The sequence below is a fragment of the Xenopus tropicalis genome, chromosome 6 (genome assembly GCF_000004195.4).
Source record: "Xenopus tropicalis strain Nigerian chromosome 6, UCB_Xtro_10.0, whole genome shotgun sequence".
NCBI lineage: Eukaryota > Metazoa > Chordata > Amphibia > Anura > Pipidae > Xenopus > Xenopus tropicalis.
Genome location: NC_030682.2, coordinates 6,786,433 through 6,810,422, shown reverse-complemented (window position 1 = coordinate 6,810,422; position 23,990 = coordinate 6,786,433). Strand labels below are relative to the sequence as shown.

The following is a 23,990-nucleotide window of genomic DNA, read 5'->3' as shown; positions in this document are numbered from 1 at the left end:
GAAGGTGCTCTAAAATAGAGGTATTTACCCAAGAAGGTGCTCTAAAATAGAGGTATTTAACCAAGAAGGTGCTCTACCATAGAGGTATTTACCCAAGAAGGTGCTCTACCATAGAGGTATTTACCCAAGAAGGTGCTCTAAAATAGAGGTATTTACCCAAGAAGGTGCTCTAAAATAGAGGTATTTACCCAAGAAGGTGCTCTAAAATAGAGGTATTTAACCAAGAAGGTGCTCTACCATAGAGGTATTTAACCAAGAAGGTGCTCTACCATAGAGGTATTTAACCAAGAAGGTGCTCTACCATAGAGGTATTTACCCAAGAAGGTGCTCTACCATAGAGGTATTTACCCAAGAAGGTGCTCTACCATAGAGGTATTTACCCAAGAAGGTGCTCTACCATAGAGGTATTTAACCAAGAAGGTGCTCTACCATAGAGGTATTTACCCAAGAAGGTGCTCTACCATAGAGGTATTTACCCAAGAAGGTGCTCTACCATAGAGGTATTTACCCAAGAAGGTGCTCTACCATAGAGGTATTTACCCAAGAAGGTGCTCTACCATAGAGGTATTTACCCAAGAAGGTGCTCTACCATAGAGGTATTTACCCAAGAAGGTGCTCTACCATAGAGGTATTTACCCAAGAAGGTGCTCTACTGTGCAGGCTCTCTATTACAGTGTTTTTCAACCTTTTTTGGGCAAAGGCACACTTGTTTTATGAAAAAAATCATGAGGCACAGCACCATTAGAAAATGTTAAAAAATTTAACTCTGTGCCCAGCAGCAGTGCCCCCCTAGTACATTGGTGCCAAGAGCAGTGCCCCCCTAGTACACTGGTGCCCAGCAGCAGTGCCCCCCTAGTACATTGGTGCCAAGAGCAGTGCCCCCCTAGTACATTGGTGCCCAGCAGCAGTGCCCCCCTAGTACATTGGTGCCCAGCAGCAGTGCCCCCCTAGTACATTGGTGCCCAGCAGCATTGCCCCCTAGTACATTGGTGCCAAGAGCAGTGCCCCCCTAGTACACTGGTGCCCAGCAGCAGTGCCCCCCTAGTACATTGGTGCCAAGAGCAGTGCCCCCCTAGTACATTGGTGCCAAGAGCAGTGCCCCCCTAGTACATTGGTGCCCAGCAGCAGTGCCCCCCTAGTACATTGGTGCCAAGAGCAGTGCCCCCCTAGTACATTGGTGCCCAGCAGCAGTGCCTCCCTAGTACATTGGTGCCCAGCAGCAGTGCCCCCCAGTACATTGGTGCCCAGCAGCAGTGCCTCCCTAGTACATTGGTGCCCAGCAGCAGTGCCCCCCTAGTACATTGGTGCCCAGCAGCAGTGCCCCCCTAGTACATTGGTGCCCAGCAGCAGTGCCCCCCAGTACATTGGTGCCCAGCAGCAGTGCCCCTCAGTACATTGGTGCCAAGAGCCAGGCCCCCTAGTACATTGGTGCCCAGCAGCAGTGCCCCCATAAGTCAGTGTGCCCCGTGGCCCCCCCTAATACATTGGTGCCCAGCAGCATTTTACTCTTCGGCGGCTTCAGCAGCATCTTCCCCTCACGCGCGCCGCCTCTTCACTTCTGCCTACACGCGACCGCACACAGGCCCTTTTATAACGTTGCGCCCCGTGCGTACTGACGTCACCCGTACACACGGGGCGCAACCAATGACAGGGCCCGGATTTTTTTTTTTAAAGTAAAAATTGCGGCCCTGCCTACGGCACACCAGGCAACATCTCGCGGCACACTAGTGTGCCGCGGAACAGTGGTGGAAAAACGCTGCTCTATTATATATATATAGTGTTGAAAAAATGGATTACTGCAGTACCTCCTCATTACCAAGGCGTTGCCATTGCTGCTAATAGCCATTGTATTTCTGGAGACAAATGAGACCCCCCCATACAGCAGCGCAGGGCAGGCTGCCTAAGCCCCTGGGCACCGAGCTGATATTTGGAGGGGGCTTGTAATGGCCTCACCCCACAGCTAGAGGGCAGTAAGGAGTTGTGTTCCCAGCACAGCAGCCTTACAGCTTATCACTATCTCCCAGGCTGGAATCATAAGGAAGCACAGAGCGGGCACAACAATGGCCGTGTAGCTCCCATATCCAGGGCATTCACTAGTCAGGGGGCCGATAGGCTTTCCTAAACCTGCCTCATCGGCATTTCGGCGCTGAGAGAGGCGCCATCTGCTTATCGAGCGGCAGCGGATATTATAAATCACTTTATAGTCAGAAGCCATAAATCACAGAGGGAATTAATGTGACCCGTGTGAAGCCCAAATGTGCGACAGCTGTTCCAATTCAGAGCGGTGACAGTAATCCTTTTAGCCAGAGGCCCAGAGTGGCGGCGGCTACCGGCCTTCCTGGGATTCCGCTGGTCACTAAGAGGATAACTGGCTAACATCCCAGAAGCCTCTGCTGATTAAAGTGCAAATGATTCTCCCGACATCAGCCAATCAGAGCTAATTGATACTGGGAGTAATTCTGTCCTGTGCCACTAGGGGGAGCATGCATTGAAACTTTACGTAGAGATGGTTGTTTAATAAATCCTTGCCTAATTACACTGCTGCAAAGGCTCCAGACACCGCTACAATCATCCGACCCTGGATAAACTACAATACACAGGGGCAGAATGACCAATTCTAAGCAACTTTTCAATTGGTCTTCTTTATTTCTTACAGTTTCAAACTCTTTGCAGCTTTCAAATGGGGGTCACTGACCCCGGCAGCCAAAAACCTATTGCTCTGTGAGGCTCCAGTTTTATTGTTACTTTTAATAACTTTATTTTCTATTCAGCCCTTCTCCTATTCATTTATCTGTCTCACATTCAAACCACTCCCTGGTTGCTAAGGTAAGTTGGACCCTAGCAACCAGATAGCTGTTATAACGCCAAACTGGAGAGTTGCTGAACGGTGAACAACCCCTTTAACCAAAGGAAATAATCAAGAGGGTTTTTACACTTACGTGACAAACCCGGCGTAATGCTTGATCCGGAAGTCGCGGTTAAATGCCATGGATTTGTCCGTCGGTGACAGCTGAATGGGAGGAGACAGAAGTCATGTGATTATGAGCTAACGGTAATGTCATATGGACTTTAGAGTAGCTGGTTCCTGTCTTAATAAATGCACCGTGATTAAATTGTGATTAAAGGGAACACTCTTAAAGCGCCAGGCACACACCTTTCTGCTGGTATAGTGGGGGTGTTTGCACAGCTTGGTGTTCATCGATTCCAGGAATATAGTGTCGGTGACCTCCCCCACTGTCAGACATGCCTCGTCCAAGATGGAGATGATCCCCTTGTGTGGCTGTTCCACCAGGTCAACGATGATTTGGTTGTTGAAGTAGTCGATCTGCGGAGCAGAGGCAGCGAATGAGTGGGGGATATGATGAGCTTGGGGTGTTCTGGGGTATTATACATGGAATTGGCACTGTATTTATCCTGCTGTGGGTTCTGGGGTATTATACATGGAATTGGCACTGTATTTATCCTGCTGTGGGTTCTGGGGTATTATACATGGAATTGGCACTGTATTTATCCTGCTGTGGGTTCTGGGTATTATACATGGAATTGGCACTGTATTTATCCTGCTGTGGGTTCTGGGGTATTATACATGGAATTGGCACTGTATTTATCCTGCTGTGGGTTCTGGGGTATTATACATGGAATTGGCACTGTATTTATCCTGCTGTGGGTTCTGGGTATTATACATGGAATTGGCACTGTATTTATCCTGCTGTGGGTTCTGGGTATTATACATGGAATTGGCACTGTATTTATCCTGCTGTGGGTTCTGGGGTATTATACATGGAATTGGCACTGTATTTATCCTGCTGTGGGTTCTGGGGTATTATACATGGAATTGGCACTGTATTTATCCTGCTGTGGGTTCTGGGTATTATACATGGAATTGGCACTGTATTTATCCTGCTGTGGGTTCTGGGGTATTATACATGGAATTGGCACTGTATTTATCCTGCTGTGGGTTCTGGGGTATTATACATGGAATTGGCACTGTATTTATCCTGCTGTGGGTTCTGGGTATTATACATGGAATTGGCACTGTATTTATCCTGCTGTGGGTTCTGGGGTATTATACATGGAATTGGCACTGTATTTATCCTGCTGTGGGTTCTGGGGTATTATACATGGAATTGGCACTGTATTTATCCTGCTGTGGGTTCTGGGTATTATACATGGATTTGGCACTGTATTTATCCTGCTGTGGGTTCTGGGGTATTATACATGGAATTGGCACTGTATTTATCCTGCTGTGGTTCTGGGGTATTATACATGGAATTGGCACTGTATTTATCCTGCTGTGGGTTCTGGGGTATTATACATGGAATTGGCACTGTATTTATCCTGCTGTGGGTTCTGGGGTATTATACATGGAATTGGCACTGTATTTATCCTGCTGTGGGTTCTGGGGTATTATACATGGAATTGGCACTGTATTTATCCTGCTGTGGGTTCTGGGGTATTAAACATGGAATTGGCACTGGTAATTTATCCTGCTGTGGGGTTCTGGGGTATTATCATGGATTGGCACGTATTTATCCCTGGGTCTGGGGTATTACATGATTGGCACTGTATTTCTGTGGGTTCTGGGGATATACATGGGAATTGGGCACATGTATTATCCCGCTTGTGGGTCTGGGGTATTATACATGGAATTGGCACTGTATTTTATCCCGCTGTCGGGTTCTGGGTCATTATAACATGGGATGGCACTGTATTTATCTGCTGTGTGTTCTGGGGTATTATAACATGGAATTGGCACTGTATTTATCCGCTGTGGGTTCTGGGGTATTATACATGGAATTGGGCAAACTGTCATTATCCTCCCGTGTGGGTCTGTGGTAATTATACATGGAATTGGCACTTGTATTTATCCCGCTGTGGGTTCCTGTGGTATTATACATGGAATTGGCAACATGTATTATCCTGCTGTGTGTTCTGGGGTATTATACATGGAAATTGGCACTGTATTTATTCACTGCTGTGGGTTCTCGGTATTATACATGGAATTGGCACTGTATTTATCCTGCTGTGGGTTCTGGGTATTATACATGGAATTGGCACTGTATTTATCCGCTGTGGGTTCTGGGGTATTATACATGGAATTGGCACTGTATTTATCCTGCTGTGTGTTCTGGGGTATTATACATGGAATTGGCACTGTATTTATCTGCTGTGGGTTCTGGGGTATTATACATGGAATTGGCACTGTATTTATTCCTGCTGTGGGTTCTGGGTATTATACATGGAATTGGCACTGTATTTATCCGCTGGGGTTCTGGGGTCATTATACATGGAATTGGCACTGTATTATCCTGCTGTGGTTCTGGGGTATTATACATGGAATTGGCACTGTATTTATCCTGCTGTGGGTTCTGGGGTATTATACATGGAATTGGCACTGTATTTATCCCGCTGTGGGTTCTGGGGTATTATACATGGAATTGGCACTGTATTTATCCCGCTGTGGGTTCTGGGGTATTATACATGGAATTGGCACTGTATTTATTCCTGCTGTGGGTTCTGGGGTCTGATATACATGGAATTGGCACTGTATTTATCCTGCTGTGGGTTCTGGGGTATTATACATGGAATTGGCACTGTATTTATCCTGCTGTGTGTTCTGGGTATTATACATGGAATTGGCACTGTATTTATCCTGTGTGTGGTCTGGGATATTATACATGGAATTGGCACTGTATTATATTCCTTGCTGTGGGTTCTGGGGTTTATACATGGAATTGGCACTGTATTTATCCTGCTGTGTGTTCTGGGTATTATACATGGAATTGGCACTGCTATTTATCCTGCTGTGGGTTCTGGGGTATTATACATGGAATTGGCACTGTATTTATCCTGCTGTGGGTTTTGGGTATTATACATGGAATTGGCACTGTATGTATCCTGCTGTGGGTTCTTGGGTATTATACATGGAATTGGCAACTGTATTTATCCTGCTGTGGTGTTCTGGGGTATTATACATGGAATTGGCACTGTATTTATCCTGCTGTGGGTTCTGGGTATTATACATGGAATTGGCCCTGTATATCCCTGCTGGGTTCTGGGGTATTTATACATGGAATTGGCACTGTATTTATCCTGCTGTGGGTTCTGGGGTATTATACATGGAATTGGCACTGTATTTATCCTGCTGTGGGTTCTGGGGTATTATACATGGAATTGGCACTGTATTTATCCCGCTGTGGGTTCTGGGGTATTATACATGGAATTGGCACTGTATTTATCCCGCTGTGGGTTCTGGGGTATTATACATTTGGCACTGAACTACAAAAAGTTGTGGGTGCAAAGGTTCCACCTACTGGTTAGCACAAAGCATTGCAGCTAATTACAACACAGGTTATGGCAGCTTCTATGAGCAGTAAGATACATACAGTAGACATCACCTTTAACCCTTTGTGCTTGGGATCTTTTACACACCACTTTGCTTTCCATCGGGCAAGTGCAATCTGTGGAGCCAGTTATACTCAAACTCCCAGCATCCTGCCTAGAGCTGGGGGTGCAGGTGCAGAGAATATTCTGTATATTCAATTACATACTGGCAGAACATGGGACTTACGTGTTGCCACTCGATGCCCTCCCGCTGGTACTCGTCCTGCTCCTGCCGCAGGATCAGCTCAATAAACAGCTGCTGCAGCTTCTCGTTGCAGTAATTAATGCAGAATTGCTCAAAGCTGCAACCGAATCAAAAGGATCATGGTTAGAATTTGTAATTGCATGTGTGTAGTAACACAATGGAGTCTGTATTACAGGTACGTTAGAGTGCAGTATCCCCCCACTGCTACTATAGGCACCATCTCTCCCTACTATACCTGCTATCCCACAGCCCCAGTCCCTTCCCAGAGGCTATTATCCCCCCACTGCTACTATAGGCACCATCTCTCCCTACTATACCTGCTATCCCACAGCCCCAGTCCCTTCCCAGAGGCTATTATCCCCCACTGCTACTATAGGCACCATCTCTCCCTACTATACCTGCTATCCCACAGCCCCAGTCCCTTCCAGAGGCTATATCCCCCACTGCTACTATAGGCACCATCTCTCCCTACTATACCTGCCATCCCACGCCCCAGTCCCTTTCCCAGAGGCTATTATTCCCCACTGCTACTATAGGCACCTCTCTCCCTACTATACCTGCTATCCACAGCCCAGTCTTCAGAGGCTATTATCCCCCACTGCTACTATAGCACCATTCTCCCTACTATACCTGCTATCCACACCCCCCAGTCCCTTCCCAGAGGCTATTATCCCCCGACTGCTACTATAGGCACCATCTCTCCCTACTATACCTGCTATCCCACAGCCCCAGTCCTTTCCCAGAGGCTATTATCCCCCCACTGCTACTATAGGCACCATCTCTCCCTACTTACCTACTATCCCACAGCCCCCAGTCCTTCCCAGAGGCTATTATCCCCCCCTGCTACTATAGGCACCATCTCTCCCCTACTATACCTGCTATCCCACAGCCCCAGTCCCTTCCAGAGGCTATTATCCCCCACTGCTACTATAGGCACCATCTCTCCCTACTATACCTGCTATCCCACAGCCCAGTCCCTTCCCAGAGGCTATTATCCCCCCACTGCTACTATAGGCACCATCTCTCCCTACTATACCTGCTATCCCACAGCCCCAGTCCCTTCCAGAGGCTATTATCCCCCCACTGCTACTATAGGCACCATCTCTCCCTACTATACCTGCTATCCACAGCCCCAGTCCCTTCCCAGAGACTATTATCCCCCCACTGCTACTAAAGGCACCATCTCTCCCTACTATACCTGCTATCCCACAGCCCCAGTCCCTTCCCAGAGGCTATTATCCCCCACTGCTACTATAGGCACCATCTCTCCCTACTATACCTGCTATCCCACCAGCCCCAGTCCCTTCCCAGAGGCTATTATCCCCCCACTGCTACTATAGGCACCATCTCTCCCTACTATACCTGCTATCCCTCAGCCCCAGTCCCTTCCCAGAGGCTATTATCCCCCCCCCACTGCTACTATAGGCACCATCTCTCCCTACTATACCTGCTATCCACAGCCCCAGTCCCTTCCCAGAGGCTATTATCCCCCACTGCTACTATAGGCACCATCTCTCCCTACTATACCTGCTATCCCACAGCCCCAGTCCCTTCCCAGAGGCTATTATCCCCCCCACTGCTACTATAGGCACCATCTTTCCCTACTATACCTGCTATCCCTCAGCCCCAGTCCCTTCCCAGAGGCTATTATCCCCCCCCACTGCTACTATAGGCACCATCTCTCCCTACTATAACCTGCTATCCCACAGCCCCCAGTCCCTTCCCAGAGGCTATTATCCCCCACTGCTACTATAGGCACCATCTCTCCCTACTATACCTGCTATCCCACAGCCCCAGTCCCTTCCCAGAGGCTATTATCCCCCCCACTGCTACTATAGGCACCATCTTTCCCTACTATACCTGCTATCCCACAGCCCCAGTCCCTTCCCAGAGGCTATTATCCCCCCACTGCTACTATAGGCACCATCTTCCCTACTATACCTGCTATCCACAGCCCCAGTCCCTTCCCAGAGGCTATTATCCCCCCACTGCTACTATAGGCACCATCTCTCCCTACTTATACCTGCTATCCCACAAGCCCAGTCCCTTCCCAGAGGCTATTATCCCACCCCCCCCACTGCTACTATAGGCACCATCTCTCCCTACTATACCTGCTATCCCCACAGCCCCCAGTCCCTTCCCAGAGGCTATTATCCCCCCCACTGCTACTATAGGCACCATCTCTCCCTACTATACCTGCTATCCCACAGCCCCAGTCCCTTCCCAGAGGCTATTATCCCCCCACTGCTACTATAGGCACCATCTCTCCCTACTATACCTGCTATCCCACAGCCCCAGTCCCTTCCCAGAGGCTATTATCCCCCACTGCTACTATAGGCACCATCTCTCCCTACTATACCTGCTATTCCCACAGCCCACCAGTCCCTTCCCAGAGGCTATTATCCCCCCACTGCTACTATAGGCACCCATCTCTCCCTACTATACCTGCTATCCCACAGCCCCAGTCCCTTCCCAGAGGCTATTATCCCCCCCCCCCACTGCTACTATAGGCACCATCTCTCCCCTACTATACCTGCTATCCACAGCCCCAGTCCTTCCCAGAGGCTATTATCCCCCCACTGCTACTATAGGCACCATCTTCTCCCTACTATACCTGCTATACCCACAGCCCCAGTCCCTTCCCAGAGGCTATTATCCCCCCACTGCTACTATAGGCACCATCTCTCCCTACTATACCTGCTATCCCACAGCCCCAGTCCCTTCCCAGAGGCTATTATCCCCCCACTGCTACTATAGGCACCATCTCTCCCTACTATACCTGTATCCCACAGCCCCAGTCCCTTCCCAGAGGGCTATTATCCCCCCCCCCCCACTGCTACTATAGGCACCATCTCTCCCTACTATACCTGCTATCCCACAGCCCCAGTCCCTTCCCAGAGGCTATTATCCCCCACTGCTACTATAGGCACCATCTCTCCCTACTATACCTGCTATCCCACAGCCCCAGTCCCTTCCCAGAGGCTATTATCCCCCCACTGCTACTATAGGCACCATCTCTCCCTACTATACCTGCTATCCCCCAGCCCCAGTCCCTTCCCAGAGGCTATTATCCCCCCACTGCTACTATAGGCACCATCTCTCCCTACTATACCTGCTATCCCACAGCCCCAGTCCCTTCCCAGAGGCTATTATCCCCCATTACAGGTTAGCCCTGGGTCCCTTGGGTCCCTATAGAGTTAATGGCTTGTGTAGGATGAATGTGGATGTGGGGCCACGTGTATGGAAGGCACAATAACACGGTTCCCACGTGCAGGAACAATAACACAGCCCCCCCTGCTGCCTCCAATCCATTTCTCTGGCTGTGAGGAGACGGCCCTGGGATAATGTGATGATTCACCCCCTCGCATCCCCTGCTGCACTGCTGCTCCTGACTCCGAGGCCTCCCCTCCCCATCAGTCAGATGGAACAGTCACATTCAGCCCTATTGGCGCTCTCGCAGCCTCTGCCTCACGTGCAGCCATTGTAGCCTTAACCTGTCTGAGTGCAGGTAGATAGAAATGTAATTATTTGCCCCCCTATAATATAATCTGGGGCTCTGACAAGGGCTGTTCCTGCTGCAATGGATCCAGGCCTCATGATCTGATTGGCTACAGGTAGGCCTAGGCCTTGGAATATTCTACTACTGGTCTGATAGCCTATAGGTTAGTCCATCCCTATGAATGCCCTAATTGGCTACAGGTTGGGCTAGCCATGTAACTATGCTCTGATTGGATGTTCTTGTAAATATGTTTATGTGCCTTTATTGCACAGGGCTGCATCAGCAATCCAGGGTGCCCCATACTACTAAGGTCAGGGGAGTAACTATATATTAGGGATGCACTGAACCCACTTTTCTGGGTTTGGCCGAACCTCCGAACCCACCCAGTATTATTCGGCCGAATCCCAAACCAAATCCTTGCCCGACTGTTCCTCCCCTGACGCTTAAAATTTATTCGCGCTGGGGAGGACATTGGGTGGGGGCCCCTGCGGGTGGTTAGGGAGCGGAAGCCCCGGTGGGCCCTGCAACCCCCAGTCCGACCCTGGTTGCGCCGGGTCCTCTCAAAAGATTTTTCTGCAGGGGGGCCGGCATATCCAAGTTACGGCGCTGGCTAAGTGACTACAGTCACATTGTTTCAAGAGTCAGAACCAGAGAAAGGGACAGACAATTAATGCTTAGAATTCCATTTTTTTCTCCATTAAGAGGTGTAGTTCCCCTTTACTTTGTGTATAGTCTGTAGCAGAGCTGCCGGCTGTGGCTACTGGGGGGGGGTGCACTCAGGCAACGTGACTGTCATCCACCTGTCGGTAGCGGCCGGGGCCCCTGACTGCTCGGCAGCGGGAGAGAAGGAGGTCGGCACGGACTGTGAATCCCCCCCCCAGTGACACGTGTTTCCCGTACTCCCAGCATGCACCTGGCTCCCTGCCTATAACATGAGGCGCCTGACTGGGCTCCGGGCCACGTGCCGGGGGTCAAACAGTTTCTGCCTCACTCACCTGTTATTGTCAAAAATCTCGAAGCCGTAAATATCCAGGACGCCGATCACCGTGTTTTTGCCGTGGATTCGGGCGTCGTAATTCTTCACTTCTATCACGCTGTTAATCCGACCCACAATCCAACAGAACAGCCGCTCGTAGAAGGCCTGCAAGGGGGGGCGCTCTATGACTCCCATGTCCCATACAGTATATATGTATGTTTCTATAGAAACAGGGGCAGGAGCTGCCATGTTGTTTCTCATGTTTTGGAAGACATTTATAAAGCCGGGGCACATTTGCTCCTGGGCAGTATCCAATGGCAACCAACCAGATATTTGCTTTCACTGCTCTACCAGCAGCTGGCTAAATAAACATAATCACTGATTGGTTGCTGTTGGTTACTGCCCAGTGTTGATAAATAAGCCCCAACGAGCAAAGAACCATCCTATTGCGGCCCAGACTGGCAATCTGTGGGTACTGGGAATGCCAGAGGGGCTGCTGTGAGGTGCCATAGGCAGTCACTATTTATTGGGCCAGTGGGGGGGGGGGCTGTTTGGGCCTCTGGGTACTGGGAATGCCGGGGCCTATTCTACTGTACTGTCTAAGGGAAACAATATGGCAGCTCCCTTCCATATGTACAGTATAAATACATATATATAACGAGACAGGATGTCCTCGGCACACAATAACCAGTATATTCCCCATTAGATATACTAAAGGGCAAGTAAATAGAACACAGGGGCTACTTATGATTAGTGTGCATTTCCCTTTAAGGGATGCAGTGATTAACCAATCACGTTCTCTATACAAATAGGGTTCCCCAGAATCCCAAGCAAGGCCTTACAGGGAAATTCTGCTGCCCATAGCAACCAATCAGCACTTAGATTTAAACAGTTACAGCAAGTTAGAAAACAAAAGCATCTGATTGGTTGCTATGGGCAACTTCACTGATGAGGTTGGCCCACACACTATAATAAATATGCCCCAATGTGTATTATATATCAGGGGCCCCTGTGATGCCCCAGCCCCTCCTCTTACCTTGGCACAGGCGTCCCTGGCGTAACTGGCCTCTTTAAGGTTGTGCCCTTTCTCAATTACGTCTCCGCCCCCAGTTGCCACCATCCTATAGAGGAGGGTCTTCATGACGCAGTGGGCGGGGCAGTGGGTCAGCTGGGCAATGTGGGGCACCAGTTCCTCGTTGTTTATGATCACCGAGTCGCCGTCCGTGTCGAAGCCCAGATTCCCCTGATAATGGAAATAGGGTTACTGTTGGGCTGGGGCCACAGGGGGCCACATAGCAGGGCTGTTTGGTTGGAGTCCCCCTTTTAGGGATGAAATATTTTGGCCTACTTCCCCTTTAATGGATAATAATGAATGGCACAAAGCTTGCTCCATGTCTAGTAACCTATAGCAACCAATTAGGTATGTGCAACAGACAGCTGCTGATTGTAGTTAGGTGTGTGCTGCAGGCCAAACTTCTTTCTATGCAGCCACGGAGAATGTCCCACTGTCCTACAGTCCCACGGTCCCACGGTCCCACACAGTCCCACACAGTCCCACAGTTCCACACAGTCCCACGGTCCCACACAGTCCCACAGCCCCACAGCCCCACAGTCCCACAGCCCCACTGTCCTACAGTCCCACAGTCCCACTGTCCTACAGTCCCACAGTCCCACTGTCCCACAGCCCCACTGTCCTACAGTCCCACAGTCCCACTGTCCCACAGCCCCACTGTCCTACAGTCCCACAGCCCCACAGTCCCACAGCCCCACTGTCCTACAGTCCCACAGTCCCACTGTCCTACAGTCCCACAGTCCCACTGTCCCACAGCCCCACTGTCCTACAGTCCCACAGTCCCACTGTCCCACAGCCCCCACTGTCCTACAGTCCCGCCACTAAGTCCCACCTGTCCCACAGTCCCCACAGTCCTCACTGTCCCACAGCCCCCACTGTCCTACAGTCCCACAGCCCCACTGTCCTACAGTCCCACAGTCCCCCCACTGTCCTACAGTCCCACAGTCCCCACTGTCCACAGCCCACAGTCCCACTGTCCCACAGCCCATGTCCTACAGTCCCCACGAGTCCCCACTGTCCTACAGTCCCACAGTCCCACTGTCCCACAGCCCCCACTGTCCTACAGTCCCACAGTCCCCACTGTCCACAGTCCCACAGTCCCACTGTCCCACAGCCCCACTGTCCTACAGTCCCACAGTCCCACTGTCCTACAGTCCCACAGTCCCACTGTCCCACAGCCCCACTGTCCTACAGTCCCACAGTCCCACTGTCCTACAGTCCCACAGTCCCACTGTCCTACAGTCCCACAGTCCCACTGTCCCACAGCCCCACTGTCCTACAGTCCCACAGTCCCACTGTCCCACAGTCCCACAGTCCCACTGTCCCACAGCCCCACTGTCCTACAGTCCCACAGTCCCACTGTCCTACAGTCCCACAGTCCCACTGTCCCACAGTCCCACTGTCCCACAGCCCCACTGTCCCACAGTCCCACAGCTCCAGTTTGGGTTGGGGATAAGGTGAAACAGACACCCCGACAGTGGGATTGTGGGAGTTGTAATACAACAATCCTAATGTTATTAAAGAAGAGTGCAGTGGGTACAGGTGCCAGCGGGGGGCAGTAGAACACAGGGGGGGTATCTGCTCACCAGATGGAGTATTGCTGCCAGTATCCTGTACACTGAATCCATCTCCTCCGGGCGGAACCCGATCACCTTCATAGAATCCAATACAGCCTTATAGCTCGACTTGTCACTGATGGGAAACTGGGGGTGAGAGGAGATTTGGGGGGTTAGGGGGCTGCCGTATGCGCCTGTCTGTCCCTGTGTACTCAGTGAGAAGAGCAGCCACACTGGGGGTATATTGTCACTGTACCTGGGGGTACATGGGGCGATACAGTGGATGTACCCGGGGGTACATGGGGGGATACAGTGAATGTACCTGGGGGTACATGGGGCGATACAGTGGATGTACCCGGGGGTACATGGGGGGGGATACAGTGAATGTACCTGGGGGTACATGGGGGGATACAGTGAATGTACCCGGGGGTACATGGGGGGATACAGTGGATGTACCCGGGGGTACATGGGGGGATACAGTGGATGTACCCGGGGGTACATGGGGGGATACAGTGGATGTACCCGGGGGTACATGGGGGGATACAGTGGATGTACCCGGGGGTACATGGGGGGATACAGTGGATGTACCCGGGGGTACATGGGAGGATACAGTGAATGTACATGGGGGTACATGGGGGGGATACAGTGAATGTACCTGGGGGTACATGGGGAGATACAGTGAATGTACCTGGGGGTACATGGGGGGGTTACAGTGAATGTACCTGGGGGTACATGGGGGGGATACAGTGAATGTACCTGGGGGTACATGGGGGGGATACAGTGAATGTACCTGGGGGTACATGGGGAGATACAGTGAATGTACCTGGGGGTACATGGGGGGGTTACAGTGAATGTACCTGGGGGTACATGGGGGGGATACAGTGAATGTACCTGGGGGTACATGGGGGGGATACAGTGAATGTACCTGGGGGTACATGGGGGGATACAGTGAATGTACCTGGGGATACATGGGGGGGATACAATGGATATACCTGGAGGTACATGGGGGGATACAATCAGTTGGTCCAGTAAATGATTTGCCATAGAAGAAGCTGCAGTGCATCACACAAACAGAACAATAAGGCTCATCCCCACAGTGAGTGGTACAAGGGTGCCCCCTGGTGTTTGGACGGGTGAAAACTTTATTAATTCAGAGCTTTTTCCCCACAATGCTGCTTCATTCCCCAGAATTCCATTACTTACATTGTTGAGTGTGACGCCATCTCTGGTGAATGTGTAGAATGCGGGGTCTCTCTGAAGGTGGAATGAGTTCAGCTGCTCCTCCGAAGCCCCACAAAGAAGCTGCAGGAAGGAGTCATTATTGGGGGCGGGAGAAAGGCCGGGGAATAAGGAGCTTTATATTAAATCCCCCCTCCCTCTGTATATTGTGTATATTGCCCCCTCCCCTTGCTTAATGGCGTATTATATCAAATTATATGCCCCTTTATATCACAGCAGCCCTGGGGCCCGAGACCCTTTAGTTACCCCCTGGCTCTGCTCTGTGTTACCCCCGATCATGGTTATGGGGCAGTTTCTGTACCTGGTAGAAAGAGTGGAAGTTTCTCTCCCCCGGCTGCTGCTTTAGGACTCGGGACTGAAAGGAAATAAAGAGAAGATCAGAGAGAGAGATTCAGTTCTGGGTTGGAAACGCTGCATTGTGGGTAAATAAGAAAAAACAAAAACAAAACATGGAGGTTTTTGGTTGGTTGTTACCCCTACAATATTCCCCAGTCCCTCAGAATGCTTTGCCCAATAAATGCCAGCGATAGATAAAGCATTAGAAATAATAAAGCCCCATTAATTATAGGATAATCTCCCCCCATCAATAAATCAAATCTCCCACCTGTTTCCTACCCCTGGGCTGTTCCCTATTGGTACTCTAAGCACACAGAGCAGCTGTACAGCACCACCTACTGGCTGACATTGGTACAGCACCAAATGCACCCACCAAGCAACAAACAGAATGGCTGCACAGCGCCACCTACTGGCAGCAGGTGTTTCCTCCTTACTATTTTAATAAAGAGATTGGAGGAGCCATAAGTTCCCCCCTTTCCCAAACTGCCTTTGAGGCCACTGCCCCCCAGTACCTTCTCCAGCAGGTAATTACTGATGTGCCCCCCAGTGGGGTCGCCTTTGAAGTCGAAGTTGATGTCCATGTACTTGCCGAAGCGGCTGGAATTGTCGTTGCGGTTGGTCTTGGCATTGCCGAAGGCTTCCAGGAGGCAGTTAGACTTCAGCAGGATGTTCTTTACCCTGGAGGAAAGGCAGGATAGGATATCAAGGGATATTGCTGCTTAAATAAATATATATATATTGTACCCGGCTCCATCACTTGCCCATATAGGAGTCATTCAGGCAATAGGATTACCCCAGAGCGACTTACCTCTCCACCTCCTGCCGCTGGGTTGGGTTGGTAATGGCTGCTATATACTGCATGATATATTTACTGGCTTCTGTCTTCCCAGAACCACTCTCTCCTGGAAGGGAAAGCACAGCAGCTGCTATTGGGATGGGATACTGGGACAGGAGGTGTCTATATCCCACCTGTTCCTGCAATATCTCTGTGTGCCACTAGGTGTCAGCAGAGATAACATAAAGAGCCCAGTCTGCAAAGGTTCTACTGAGTCGCTTCGGTTGTTCTCTGGCCACAACCCACAGCCGACCTGTCCAATGCTATTCTCCTTTAAAGGAGACAGTAACACTAACAAATGAAAGAGTATTCGCTGTGTAGCCACGGGGGCAGCTATTCAAATCGAAATAGAACACAGGTTACATAGCAGAAAACGGATAAGCTCTGTAGAACACCATCGTTTTCAACAGAGCCTATTTGTTATCTGCTATGTAACCTGTTCCTTTTCTTCATTTTCAAGCTTGAGTGACTGCCCCCACAAATACACAGATGCGTCTTAATATAAACTATAGTCTTTTTTAAGCCTCAACCACAGTGGTTTTACAGGTGCAGGGCAACAGCGCATTATATTTTAATTACTGTAATATACTTACTACTAAGCACAATTCAGCAGGAACAGCCCCCTAAGTTTGCCCATAGCCTGTACAGAGAGATACCATAAAACTATGGCAGCATAGGGATTCCCCTGTACTAAGCACAATTCAGCAGGAACAGCCCCCTAAGTTTGCTCATAGCCTGTACAGAGAGATACCATAAAACTATGGCACATAGGAATTCCCCTGTACTAAGCACAATTCAGCAGGAACAGCCCCCTAAGTTTGCTCATAGCCTGTACAGAGAGATACCATAAAACTATGGCAACATAGGGATTCCCCTGTACTAAGCACAATTCAGCAGGAACAGCCCCCTAAGTTTGCTCATAGCCTGTACAGAGAGATACCATAAAACTATGGCACGTAGGGATTCCCCTGTACTAAGCACAATTCAGCAGGAACAGCCCCCTAAGTTTGCTCATAGCCTGTACAGAGAGATACCATAAAACTATGGCAACATAGGGATTCCCCTGTACTAAGTACAATTCAGCAGGAACAGCCCCCTAAGTTTGCTCATAGCCTGTACAGAGAGATACCATAAAACTATGGCACATAGGGATTCCCCTGTACTAAGCACAATTCAGCAGGAACAGCCCCCTAAGTTTGCCCATAGCCTGTACAGAGAGATACCATAAAACTATGGCACATAGGGATTCCCCTGTACTAAGCACAATTCAGCAGGAACAGCCCCCTAAGTTTGCTCATAGCCTGTACAGAGAGATACCATAAAACTATGGCACATAGGGATTCCCCTGTACTAAGCACAATTCAGCAGGAACAGCCCTTTCCCAGCTCATTACCGGATATGACAATGCAGGTGTCCTTAGCGCGGCGCTTCATGGCTTTATAGGCGGCGTCTGCGATGGCGTATAGGTGTGGGGGGCGCTCGTACAACTCCCGGCCCCGGTAAAAGTCGATCATTTCTTTCCCATAGAGTTCCATGGATCTGTAGGGGTTCACTGACACAACAACCTCCCCAATGTAGGTGTAAATCCTGCCCCTCTCAAACCTGTGAGGATGGAGAATACGGTCGGACTGAGGTCACAGAGGGCAAAGTAAAAAGGAAAAATGTAAAGGGGAAGTAAAGCCAAATGGGAAATGCTACTAATAACGAAATTGTCATTGTAAGCGACTTCCCAATGTGAATTCATTCCTTATTCTGAGTATTAATGTAAATATCATTCCTGTCTGGCAGCTTCTACTCTCTGCACTGCTGGGTTTGACTTCATGTAGCCTGAAACAATGGAGTAAAAGCCGACAGGTTAACAAACCTGCAGTCAGAACCAGCAGTGCAGAAACAGATCTACAGATTTACTGTATATATATATATAATAATAATAGTAATACTGCAATGGGACCCACAGCGTTACACCCAGAGAGAATGGGGAAGGAATGGATATCGGGAAGCTGCTCAGAATCACTTTTATTTTATAGAAATGCATTAGTGATGGGGCCACTTATCTACAGCCGAGGCTACTTATCTACAGCCGGTGCTGGGAGTCTCTGGCCAGGTGCTGGGAGTTGTGGGCCAGGTGCTGGGAGTTGTGGGCCAGGTGCTGGGAGTTGGTGACCAGGTGCTGGGAGTTGTGGGCCAGGTGCTGGGAGTTGTGGGCCAGGTGCTGGGAGTTGGTGACCAGGTGCTGGGAGTTGTGGGCCAGGTGCTGGGAGTTGTGGGCCAGGTGCTGGGAGTTGTGGGCCAGGTGCTGGGAGTTGTGGGCCAGGTGCTGGGAGTTGTGGGCCAGGTGCTGGGAGTTGTGGGCCGTTGTGGGCCAGGTGCTGGGAGTTGGTGACCAGGTGCTGGGAGTTGCTGGCCAGGTGTTGGCCACTGTGACTGCTATTTCCAGGAGTCCCATTGATGTTGCAGCCAGGAGGAAGCAATAGCAGTTCACGTGTGGATTTCAGAATAAAAGGGCCCCCAAAAGTGGCTGCAGGGAAATCTAGTGGTGCCCAGGGGCATAACAAGCCACACCCACCCAGACTGGGGATTGCAGAACCCACTGGGGTCCCAGCTGTGTCCCCACACCCCCCACAGGGGCCCCCGCCACCTTCCTGATCCCCTTCAGCAGGGAAGGGAGACCTGCAACCCAGGGGGAGTGCCCCACCGGCCCAGTCCAACCCTGCACCCAACCACTACCCCCCTCCCACCCACCTGTCCCCCCATACTCCCCGCCCCCCCTTACTCCCCGCCCCCCCATACTCCCCACCCCCAATACTCCCGGTCCCCCCAATACTCCCGGTCCCCCCAAACTCCCCACCCCCCCATACTCCCCGCCCCCCAATACTCCCCACCCCAATACTCCCGGCCCCCCCCAAATTCCCCACCCCCCATACTCCCCACCCCCCAATACTTCCGGTCCCCCCAAACTCCCCACCCCCCCATACTTCCCGCCCCCCCCATACTCCCTGCTCCCCAATACTCCCCACCCCCCAATACTCCCCGGTCCCCCCAAACTCCCCACCCCCCCATACTCCCCGCCCCCCATACTCCCCACCCCCCATGCTCCCCGCCCCCCATACTCCCCACCCCCCATGCTCCCCGCCCCCCATACTCCCCACCTCCCCATACTCCCCGCCCCCCCATACTCCCCACCCCCCCCATACTCCCCACCTCCCCATACTCCCCGCCCCCCATACTCCCCACCCCCCATACTCCCCACCCCCCATACTTCCCACCCCCCCATATTCCCCGCCCCGACCAGCTGGGCAGAAGGGGATTTTTTGACAATTTTTAAAAACTTTTTAAAATAATTTTTTTACAGTTGGTGCCCCAAGAGTGCCCCAGTGGGCCCCACACACCCCAGTCCAACCCAACAGTTTGGAAACCACTGATCTATGTGATGATGTTTTTACTTACAATGAAGTCCCCCCCCCCCTTCCCGGAAATTACCCAAAATGCCCAGCATTTAAGCCCAGAGGAGTATGTGAGCTGCCTGGCGCTGTAAGGGTTAATGTGAAAGTGCTGCGCTCCCAATTCACTGTCCCCACGCGGCTGAGTAATAGTGCGAGAGAGAAGCAGGAAGTCTGTTCCCCCTGATATCTCCCCTCTGTGTGTGTAACGGGGTGTGTATGGGATTCTGCCCAGTATTTGCCCAAAACATTTATGAAGGATTCGGGGTTCAGCAGAATCCCCCCCTAACTGGCCTTCAGGCTGGGCCCCCTTAGCCCATAACAAGGTTACAGATATATAGAAACATTGGGGTAACAGTCACCCTGCTATAGTTCCAGGGGTACCCAGGGCACAAATAAGCACTCACCCCAAATCCCCCCCTAACTGGCCTTCAGGCTGGGCCCCCTTAGCCCATAACAAGGTTACAGATATATAGAAACATTGGGGTAACAGTCACCCTGCTATAGTTCCTGGGGTACCCAGGGCACAAATAAGCACTCACCCCAAATCCCCCCCTAACTGGCCTTCAGGCTGGGCCCCCTTAGCCCATAACAAGGTTACAGATATATAGAAACATTGGGGTAACAGTCACCCTGCTATAGTTCCAGGGGTACCCAGGGCACAAATAAGCACTCACCCCAAATCCCCCCCTAACTGGCCTTCAGGCTGGGCCCCCTTAGCCCATAACAAGGTTACAGATATATAGAAACATTGGGGTAACAGTCACCCTGCTATAGTTCCAGGGGTACCCAGGGTACAAATAAGCACTCACCCAAATCCCCCCCTAACTGGCCTTCAGGCTGGGCCCCCTTAGCCCATAACAAGGTTACAGATATATAGAAACATTGGGGTAACAGTCACCCTGCTATAGTTCCAGGGGTACCCAGGGCACAAATAAGCACTCACCCCAAATCCCCCCCTAACTGGCCTTCAGGCTGGGCCCCCTTAGCCCATAACAAGGTTACAGATATATAGAAACATTGGGGTAACAGTCACCCCGCTATAGTTCCAGGGGTACCCAGGGCACAAATAAGCACTCACCCCAAATCCCCCCCTAACTGGCCTTCAGGCTGGGCCCCCTTAGCCCATAACAAGGTTACAGATATATAGAAACATTGGGGTAACAGTCACCCCACTATAGTTCCAGGGGTACCCAGGGCACAAATAAGCACTCACCCCAAATCCCCCCCTAACTGGCCTTCAGGCTGGGCCCCCTTAGCCCATAACAAGGTTACAGATATATAGAAACATTGGGGTAACAGTCACCCCGCTATAGATCCAGGGGTACCCAGGGCACAAATAAGCACTCACCCCAAATCCCCCCCTAACTGGCCTTCAGGCTGGGCCCCCTTAGCCCATAACAAGGTTACAGATATATAGAAACATTGGGGTAACAGTCACCCCGCTATAGTTCCAGGGGTACCCAGGGCACAAATAAGCACTCACCCCAAATCCCCCCCTAACTGGCCTTCAGGCCGGGCCCCCTTAGCCCATAACAAGGTTACAGATATATAGAAACATTGGGGTAACTGTCACCCCGCTATAGTTCCAGGGGTAGATTGCAGACAGAGTTACCCCGTCGCACCCTTTCAGTGTATAGAGATGGGGAGTGATTGGCGGCACAGACTGAGGGAGGCAGTTCCGGGGAGGCATTTAGAGCTGTGGAGGGACCCTGTGGCCCCGGAGCTGTACAGGCCATTAGCCCCGGTCAGGGGAGGAGCACAAAGGGGACACTTACCTTAGTTTCATATTGGCCATAAATGCGTCCATGGTCACCTGATCCAGAAGCACAAAGTCGGCTTTTCCAAACTCTAAGCCTTCGTGTTCCGCCATCTCCCCTGGTTCCAGAGCCCCCCAATATAAACGGGAGAATATTCAGCTCAGTCCCACTCCCCCCGGCAGAGAAGCCTAAAGATGTCGGCCCCGGCTGAGAGGCAAAGGTACCGGTACTGGGCTTCCTGTGTTGTGGTTTTTGGGTGGGGAGAGACCATATTGTCAGAGATACGGGGGGGCGGGGAGGGTAGATGTTTGCATCACATTAATGTCCCTTACCCCATATCCTCACTGACAGTGGCGCGGCCCAACATCAACTGAGGCGCAGCCGGAGAAACACCCCAAACCCCCATAACCCTTCCCATAGACTGGAAACTGCCTGAACCTGGGTACCCCTGGAACTATAGCAGGGTGACTGTTACCCCAATGTTTCTATATATCTGTAACCTTGTTATGGGCTAAGGGGGCCCAGCCTGAAGGCCAGTTAGGGGGGGATTTGGGGTGAGTGCTTATTTGTGCCCTGGGTACCCCTGGAACTATAGCGGGGTGACTGTTACCCCAATGTTTCTATATATCTGTAACCTTGTTATGGGCTAAGGGGGCCCAGCCTGAAGGCCAGTTAGGGGGGATTTGGGGTGAGTGCTTATTTGTGCCCTGGGTACCCCTGGATCTATAGCGGGGTGACTGTTACCCCAATGTTTCTATATATCTGTAACCTTGTTATGGGCTAAGGGGGCCCAGCCTGAAGGCCAGTTAGGGGGGGATTTGGGGTGAGTGCTTATTTGTGCCCTGGGTACCCCTGGAACTATAGCAGGGTGACTGTTACCCCAATGTTTCTATATATCTGTAACCTTGTTATGGGCTAAGGGGGCCCAGCCTGAAGGCCAGTTAGGGGGGGATTTGGGGTGAGTGCTTATTTGTGCCCTGGGTACCCCTGGAACTATAGCGGGGTGACTGTTACCCCAATGTTTCTATATATCTGTAACCTTGTTATGGGCTAAGGGGGCCCAGCCTGAAGGCCAGTTAGGGGAGATTTGGGGTGAGTGCTTATTTGTACCCTGGGTACCCCTGGAACTATAGCGGGGTGACTGTGGGCCACACCCTAATGAAAACAAATCAGAGCAGGGGAAGAGGCTGAGATATAAATATATGCGTGGGTGCTGCTCCCATCATGCCGTGCGTGGCTGCGCTGGGGCTGCGGATTTCATTTCACACCCAGTGAGTGAGCGGCGCAGAGACTGCAGCTTCCTGTTTGCACCCCGGGTGTCTCTCTCTCATTTGTAGCAAAGATTTCTGATTCAGTCATTGCAGCCGGTGGGGCAGATATAGAGCCCAGTGTGGGGGGGGGGGGGCACAATTTAATTTAACCAATGCCAATGATGCCTGCTGGAAATAAACCCCACCCACAAGCTCCCTGCATGGAAGGATGCCCCACCCCCTACATAGTAAAGCTCAGCTGACAGACAGGGGGCGGTATTGAGTTCACACAGCAATGGCTGCTGCCTGTTGGAAATAAACCCCCAGTACTTGCTGCTCATTCCCCCCACGTGCGAGTGCAGGGTGCCAGGCGTTAGTGCTGGGGGTGCAAGCCGTGCAAGCGCCAACGCACCGTGCAAAGGAGACTTCCTTCCTGTCGGCGCCACTCACAGATGTCTCGTATCTCTTGTGGTTTGTAGGAGGTCTCTTCCTCCCCTGTGAGTCTCTGCTCAGCCCAGAGTTGCATCAGACAAGCGGCACTCACTCACTAGTGCACCCATCACTCTCACTGCCCCCCTGCACTTATACACATCCCGCCATAACCCCACTGCCCTTATAGTAAAGAGACCCCTCCTATGCTGATGTTGTAATCTCCTTTACTCCTGTATTTGGTTGGCTATGCCCCACCCCCTGCCAGAACATGTGGAGGAGAGCAGCCCATGAGCAGGAATGATAGAGAATAAGAGTCCTGTGTATGGGTAGGTACCGCCCACCCTGTCTGTACATGTGGAGGAGAGCAGCCCAGGAACAGGAAGTACAGAGAATAGGGGTTCTAGGTATGCGTAGGTACCGCCCACCCTGTCTGTACATATTGAGGAGAGCAGCCCAGGAAGTACAGAGAATAGGGGTTCTAGGTATGCATAGGTACCGCCCACCCTGTCTGTACATATTGAGGAGAGCAGCCCAGGAAGTACAGAGAATAGGGGTTCTAGGTATGGGTAGGTACCACCCAGCCTGTCTGTACATATTGAGGAGAGCAGCCCAGGAACAGGAAGTATAGAGAATAGGGGTTCTAGGTATGCGTAGGTACCGCCCACCCTGTCTGTACATGTGGAGGAGAGCAGCCCAGGAACAGGAAGTATAGAGAATAGGGGTTCTAGGTATGCGTAGGTACCACCCACCCTGTCTGTACATATTGAGGAGAGCAGCCCAGGAAGTACAGAGAATAGGGGTTCTAGGTATGGGTAGGTACCACCCAGCCTGTCTGTACATATTGAGGAGAGCAGCCCAGGAACAGGAAGTATAGAGAATAGGGGTTCTGTGCATGGGTAGGTACCGCCCACCCTGTCTGTACATGTGGAGGAGAGCAGCCCAGGAAGTACAGAGAATAGGGGTTCTAGGTATGGGTAGGTACCACCCAGCCTGTCTGTACATGTGG

General features: G+C 51.2%; 1 protein-coding gene across 1 annotated transcript in view; it reads right to left on the bottom strand.

Moving 5' to 3' along the window:
• Positions 1 to 21,516, bottom strand: part of LOC101733172 (unconventional myosin-Ig) — a 91,816-nt gene extending 70,300 nt beyond the window's left edge. Inside the window, exons 1-12 of the mRNA XM_031904048.1 lie at positions 21,321 to 21,516; positions 17,496 to 17,704; positions 16,076 to 16,169; positions 15,780 to 15,945; positions 15,233 to 15,286; positions 14,896 to 14,994; positions 13,723 to 13,839; positions 12,101 to 12,307; positions 11,084 to 11,229; positions 6,572 to 6,686; positions 3,155 to 3,325; positions 2,940 to 3,010 (exon numbers count right to left, since the gene is read on the bottom strand). Coding sequence (XP_031759908.1) covers positions 2,940 to 3,010; positions 3,155 to 3,325; positions 6,572 to 6,686; positions 11,084 to 11,229; positions 12,101 to 12,307; positions 13,723 to 13,839; positions 14,896 to 14,994; positions 15,233 to 15,286; positions 15,780 to 15,945; positions 16,076 to 16,169; positions 17,496 to 17,704; positions 21,321 to 21,415 — 1,544 coding nt within the window. The 5' untranslated portion in view covers positions 21,416 to 21,516. The remainder of the gene's footprint in view (positions 1 to 2,939; positions 3,011 to 3,154; positions 3,326 to 6,571; positions 6,687 to 11,083; positions 11,230 to 12,100; positions 12,308 to 13,722; positions 13,840 to 14,895; positions 14,995 to 15,232; positions 15,287 to 15,779; positions 15,946 to 16,075; positions 16,170 to 17,495; positions 17,705 to 21,320) is intronic.
• Positions 21,517 to 23,990: the final 2,474 nt, after the last annotated feature.